The sequence below is a fragment of the Peromyscus leucopus genome, chromosome 6 (genome assembly GCF_004664715.2).
Source record: "Peromyscus leucopus breed LL Stock chromosome 6, UCI_PerLeu_2.1, whole genome shotgun sequence".
Classification (NCBI taxonomy): domain Eukaryota; kingdom Metazoa; phylum Chordata; class Mammalia; order Rodentia; family Cricetidae; genus Peromyscus; species Peromyscus leucopus.
In genome coordinates this window covers 82,611,956-82,618,569 of record NC_051068.1, presented here as the reverse complement: position 1 = coordinate 82,618,569, position 6,614 = coordinate 82,611,956, and the positions used below count along the sequence as shown (strand labels likewise).

The following is a 6,614-nucleotide window of genomic DNA, read 5'->3' as shown; positions in this document are numbered from 1 at the left end:
TGTGCCAGAGCAGAGACTCAAGCCAGGTTTAATGGTCATTGTCTAGTTATAGAGCCCATTGGCTCTGAGGTTTGCCAGCCTGGTATACACAGTGGGAGGAAGAATCCTAGACACAGGATAAAGGAATTACAGAGGCAAGAACATACACAAAACCGGGAAGTTGGCTTTGTTCTCCCCAGGTGGGTCTACCCTTTCCTGGCCTCTTTCAGAGGGCCCATAGATACAGCAAAGAAAAAGATCACAGATAATTCCACAGACTGTAGAGCCCTGTCACATCCTGTCTCCAGAGACACCTGCTTCTCCTTCCTGGGAAACACAGTTTATGGGTGCAGGTGGGGTGAAAGTCAACCTTCCTTAGAGCTACACCTGGCAGCTTTCTTTCCAAGGTCTAATGGGATTATACATGTGGGATACAGATACACATACACCCCCCTGCCTATAAGAAGAGAGCTACCATTGGGTTATAAGAACTGAGACCACAAGAGACCAGTCAGTTAAATGTCCTGGTGGCGTCCAGACATGTCCTCCCGGTGTCTCGAACTAGGGCCCAAGTTAGTGGATATAGTGGGGAGATTGGGACAGCAGAGTAGGACTTACACAGAAAATGGCCCTCCTCGTCCTCAGGAGCTCAGCTAGAATGCCCCCAAAGGCAAACTTCATTTGACCGCCATTTTAAAGAGGTTTACAGACCTAGATGGTGTCAAGAGAGGAATCTGCCACATAAGAGATTTTCTCATTTCCTAATGAGCCTGAGGACAGAGCTCTGGCTCTTGAACCTCTGTTGACAAAGTCCCCTTTAGTCTTTGGAATACAGCCCAACAGTGTTCCTCTCCAACCCTTATCTATCAGGACAGGTAACACAGGAAGAACAACTCAGAGCTACTTAGTCACGACCAGCATCCTTTGGGGTCCTTCACTGCTCTGGTTCTAGCTTTCTGTCTTATCAAATGTGTGGAGTCTGACGAAGCAGCCGGTGCCTCACCACCCCTCCTCCCAAAGACTTCCACATGTGGTCCCCCTAACTCCAGCCTCTGCAGGGAAGTTATTCAGAACCACGGAGAGATGGGTAAAGTTCAGGGTGGTCAGAAATGAAAGTACAAGAGATTGTACACTGGAGGAGCCTGGCATGGTCACTGTCTCTCCTACAGCGCGAGAAAATGGTGTGTGAGAAGTTGTGCGCGTGGGTGGAGGCCATTCTAGAGGGGGCCACAGATTCACTGTCCCGGTGGAGGTCAAGGTGCTGGTGTGCATGCATTCCTATGAGCATGCATACCTAATGAGCATGCAACTACTTAGGGGGAATCGCTGCACCTCTCTCTTGACAAAAGTAGGTTACTAATAAAGGATTGACAGCAGCCTTGAGATCCCAGGAGCAGACAGCAGACAATGTTTACTTCAGTTTCTCTTCCCCAGTCCTTAGAGGCAGCCGGGCAGGCCCTCCTAGCACTAAGCAGCCCTCACCATAGGTAAACAACACCTCTTGGAACCTAAAAAGCAGGTCAGGAAACTGGAGGACCTGGACAACTTCCAACTACAGGAAACACGGGAAAGAAAAGACACCGAAAAAGACCAACGCTGGGGAACACTTTCACCTCCGCCCTGCTCACCCCCCTTCCAAAGCTCTTGGGCCTGCAGGATGGTCAAAGGGTGCTGGGCGGAGCATCTCTGTACCCAAAACATTTTGCAAGCCTGGATGGAAGCTAAGGCTGGGTTTCTTCTTCTTCTTTTTTTTTTTTTTGAAGTCTCTCTGCTCTGACAGCCACAACTGCACTGCCCTCCAACTGAGAGGGATGGTATGGTGGAACTTCCTTTTCAAAGCTTAGTGCCCCTTACGCCTCTGTTGCGAGACAGCCTTAGAGCCTGGTGGGGAGGGCAGGACTCTAAGCCACACTGTAGCACCGCCGTTCTGGGACAGAGACCGCTAGGTTCCAACCCTGCAGATAACAAAATCCCACAGTTTGGCTTTGCAGGAGGCGTGAGGCAGCCTTGTCAGCAGGGAGAAGATAAATGTTGGGTCCTGTCTATCTCCAGACCTAGTCCAGCTGAGCAAGACCAGACTTTACTGGACTCCTCCCTCTGCAGAGCAGCATAACGTGGAGGGCTCAGAACCCCACCTAAGCTGATTAGAAGGTTAACTGAAGAGAGGTGTCACACACAGCCAATCAGGTAGGTCTGGCTGGCTGCGACATCACAGGCTGGTTTTCCTCATCCTTTCAGGGAGGGTGGCCCTTGTACCACATTGATGGCAGGTATCCATAATGCTCCGCCTTCAGCATCCCCTCCTGTGGTCCCAACAGATATACACTGGGAGTCAAATACTAACCAAAGCTTTCCCCCAGCCAGGAAATTAGCCTACCCGGAATTTATGTCCTATCTACAAATTTTTCGCTATGACAGGGACCCTTAAATTCATTCTGTATCTATCTGTGCCACTTGCCCCAGGACAAGGCACAGATACCACCTCCTATATTGCTGCCATAACTAACAGGCAAGAGGCCAGACTCCTGCAAAAATCCACCTACTCAGGACTCCCGGGGAAAGAAGACAGCTTTAGTGAGAAGTCTCACGGCAGCTTTAGGCAGTGCTATAGAGCCAGGCCTCCATCTTTCCCTGACTCATTTTCCAAAGGTTCCCGATCCTCCAGCTCTGGATGTGACTTCCTGACCAGAGAAGACACTGCAGCATCCCAGCACGGCTCCTGTGGAGGCTCCCCCAACACACACAACTTCACAGGTGTGGGTGGGCAGAGACAGAAAAAAATTGTTTTTCAAATGGTTTTCTCTTAAGGAGCTAGGGATGACCTCAAAAAAGTTTAGGGAATCTGCTCTTCCCCTCACCCCTTTCCTCATTCCCATCCAACTCAGACGCATCCCTCCTCCTCTACCACACTGAGAATAGCCAAGGCTTTGGGTAGGGGTGTGGCGTCGGCCCGAGGATTAATATATCCGTATGTGAAACTCACAGCATCCACACCGTCACTGGGGTCTTGCCTGCTCTTGTGCCCATGACCAGTTCCCTGGTGGTCAGGAAGAACCCACTCCCTTGGGCAGCCAGCCCTCTCTTCCATCCCCTCCTATCCCTCAGGGGTACACTACCTCTCCTGGGGCAGAACCTCCCCACCAACCTATCCTGCTCACACCACAATGGGTGTATCAGAGAAGACCGAGCTGACAGACTCAGGATCTGACATCCTCCGTTGGCCCTTGCCTGTTGCCTCGGGCACCGGCAGAGTGTTGCCTGGCTTGAGTTTGCCATTTTGACCCTGCCCGGGTCCAGCAGGTTCCAGGAAGGCCACCCGCCGGTCAAAACCATCATCCTTGTCCCCACCAGCCATCGGGTCATGGTTGGGTGTGGTACTGAGCATGGAAGAGCTGAGGCTATCCCCTTGATGGCTGGCAGGCTTCTCCACACCCCGACACCAGCAGCGGCAAGGGGTGAGGTACAAGTATATGAGGACCAGAACCACGCTGAGGATACAGCCCACCAGGGTGGTGTAGGCTGTGTTCAGGGTGTCGTGGTGTCCGTGCAAGGTGAAGTTGTACACTTTCAACTCTACAGACAGGGTCTCGTTGAAAGTCTCCCCCATGGCGTAGCAGGTATACACACCCCCATCCTCCACCTGCACCTTTTTAAAATGAAGACTGCCATCCTTGGACACAGTCACTGTGCCATTGGCCCCCTGATTTAGCACCTGTTCATTGCTCGGTGTCACCCACACTTTGGTCATCCCTTGCTGTTTGGTATCACACGTGATGGTCAAGGTGTCTCCCAGGTGAGCCTCCCAGGCACTTTCCTTGTACTCGCTGCAATTGAAGAAATCCAGATTGAAGACGTTGTGCGGCTTCTTGGAATGCATGCAGTAGAGATCCTCCTGGAAGTCCATCACGGAACTCAGCTGCCGGTACTGCCAGTGTGAAAAGAGCTGGTAGAGCTTGCAGTCACATTCCAGGGGGTTGTTGTGCAGGTACAGCCCGTTCTTGACCCATGCTGGCAATTTCTGCAGGTCGGTCAGCGGCAACTTCTTCAGCTTGTTGGATGACAGATCCAAGAGCTTAAGTTTGGGTAATTTGTGGCCATCCTTGATCAGTTCCAGAGGGAATCGAGAGATCTGATTCTGGCTCAGGTAGAGTTTCTGCAGCTGGGCCATGTCCTCGAAGGCATAGCGGTCCACCACCACGATGTGGTTATTGTAGAGCAGCAGCACCTCCAGGGCCTGCAGATCGCTGAACAGGAACTCATCCAGCGTGTGAAGATGGTTGGAGGAGAGGTCCAGGTACCGCAGGTTGGGTACGGGGACAAAGGCCTCGGAGGAGATGAAGTTCAGGTGGTTATGGCTCAGCAGCAGGGAGTGGAGATTAATCAGACGGGTGGGGGTCCACTCGGCCCGGAGCCGGCTCAAGTTGTTGTGGCTGAGGTCCAGAAGTGCTGTGTAGCTGGGCAAAGACTGGGGCACATTGGGCAGCTGCTGCTTGGAGCAGCTGAGGATGTTGCTGGCGCACAGGCAGTTGGTGGGACAGCTAACCACAGCTCGGCCGGCCTTGGCTACCTCAAAGAGGAGCAGGAACAAGGAGAGCAGCAGGAGCCAGAGGCCTCGCAGGTCACGCTGGGGTTGCATAGTGTCACTGGGGAGAGCGAGGAAGGCCACAGGACGATCTGGGAGGGAGTCACCCCGGCATGTTCTGGTGGAGTATGGAAGGGTCACTTTCACTACGGGCTTGAGAGAAAGAGCATGGGTTGGTAGTCACCAAGGACTCAGGAAGGATGGACCACCACTCCCCCTTTCCCCTCCCACCCCTGCCCCCCCACCCCTTTGGTCGAGTAGAAAGAGGAAGCGATCCCGGGTAGTTCCCAGGCTCAGTGCAGGCAGACTGTGGGCTCAAAAACCTAGGGCATTAGAGGCAATGGCGCAAAGCCCCCGTGGGTTGGGGTCGCGGGTATCAAGTGAGGGTATGCACAGCGTGTCACCTGCGGCGGTAGTGGTGGGGTGTCACGGGGATTGCACACTCGAGGTTTGGAGGCGGGGTCATCAGGGCCTTTCCCCGAGGAGTCGAGGGGAAGGTCAACAGGGTACCGGGCTAGGAAGGGCCGCAGGTTTCCGGGGCCTGTGGCGCGGGCTCCCTCCCCAGAACCTCCGGTCACCGCACCTGCTCTGCGAGGATGCGTCTCAGCCCATGGCCAGTCCGGGAGCTCCGTCGCGGCCTCCCCCGTCCGCGCCTCCCCGGGCCGGCCTGTCACGGAGCCCGGCGTACGCAGGGGCCCGCGCCCGGCGACATCGCCTGCGAGGAACTTGCCGGGTTCCGCGCTGTCCACCCGCGCCGCCGCCGCCGCCGCCGCCGCCGCCTCGCCTCGACCGCCGCGCCCGTCCGCCCGAGCCCACGCACGACTGCCGCCTCCGGACCCACCGGCCAGGCGTGGAGCAGTGCGGCGGCGAGCGGGAGACGCCGCGATCCCAGCCGAGGGAGCAGCGTGGGGGCAGCGAGCACCGCGCGCGCGCCCGCCGCCGCCGCCAGAGCCTCGGGGCGCGTGCGCGCGGCGGGGGCGGGGCGCACGTGCGTGTGTTTGGCTCCGGCTCCCGGCGGACACGCGGGCCGCTGGCTCGAGTCAGGGGTCAATCACCTCCTCGGCGAACCTGTGCGGGGGTGGCGGGGGGCAAACCTGCGACAGGGGCTCCTTAAGCGCCTCTCCTCCCCGGCTCCCCTTTCTCCATCCATCCTCAAGTCCCAGTGCCTCTCTTCCTGCTCAAACCCACTGTCAGGAGAAGTAAGCCTAACTGGAGTGAGTTCGCTGGAGCCAGGGAATTGCCTCCGGGGCCAGGAGCGTCTTTTAATTTTCCTAATTAAAGAAGTCTGGCTCGACTCCCGCTCTTCAGTGTTGGCGGGAAATTCATTAGTCACATGTTTGATGTGCCTCCTGCTTTCTCTATGGAGTTGTGAAGTCCCCAAAATTTGGGGGAAGAGCTTTATTTTTCTTTGTCCCCCCCCAATTCTTGATGCCACTAGTCCGTACACCTTGGGGAACCACTGGAGAGCACAGCTCCAGAGCCCGCAAGCCTGCTGGGCTGGGGAGGTGTGTCCTTCCACAGACAACCCATGGTCCATGCTCGCCCCACTTCCCATCCGGTGCATCTCTCACTTGTCTTCTTCCCAAAGTAGTACCTGTATTTTCTGATTGCGGGGTGAGTCCGGTAGTTTCCTCATTAACCTAATTCTCAAAAATGAAGGCCAGTGGTGGGGCGTTTGAGGTGTTTTCTGTAGAGTAACTCCCCCCCCACACTCCCACCCCCGCAAACACAAGCTGTTAATCAGTGTATGACATTGATGATTGGGCCGGGGTGTAGGACCAACTAAGACCATTCCTGAGATAGTGGTCACCGAGGGAGAAATTATCAAATTTTTCTTTCTAGTCGCTTGCAGTAGCAAGACCAAGCCTGAAATTAATGTCTCAACACATTAGCTTGCTACGAGTTTTAAAAAGAAAGAATGTAGCCAGGCGGCGGTGGCGCACGCCTTTAATCCTAGCACTCTGGAGGCAGAGCCAGGTGGATCTCTGTGAGTTCGAGGCCAGCCTGGTCTACAGAGTGAGATCCAGGATAGGCACCAAAACTGCACAGAGAA

General features: G+C 55.2%; 1 protein-coding gene across 2 annotated transcripts; it reads right to left on the bottom strand.

Moving 5' to 3' along the window:
- Amigo1 (adhesion molecule with Ig like domain 1) lies at positions 1–5,532 on the bottom strand. 2 transcript variants are annotated; one of them, XM_028879394.1, is made up of 2 exons: positions 5,145–5,532; positions 1–4,679 (listed from the first exon to the last, which is right to left on the bottom strand). In XM_028879394.1, exon 2 carries the CDS (start codon positions 4,613–4,615, stop codon positions 3,134–3,136), a length of 1,482 nt encoding a protein of 493 aa, XP_028735227.1. In that variant the 5' UTR covers positions 4,616–4,679; positions 5,145–5,532; the 3' UTR covers positions 1–3,133. The 2 variants fall into 2 exon arrangements, with proteins under 2 accessions (XP_028735227.1, XP_028735226.1); XM_028879393.2 differs by having other exon boundaries at positions 1–4,714; positions 5,145–5,454.
- Between the last annotated feature and the right edge of the window lie 1,082 nt (positions 5,533–6,614).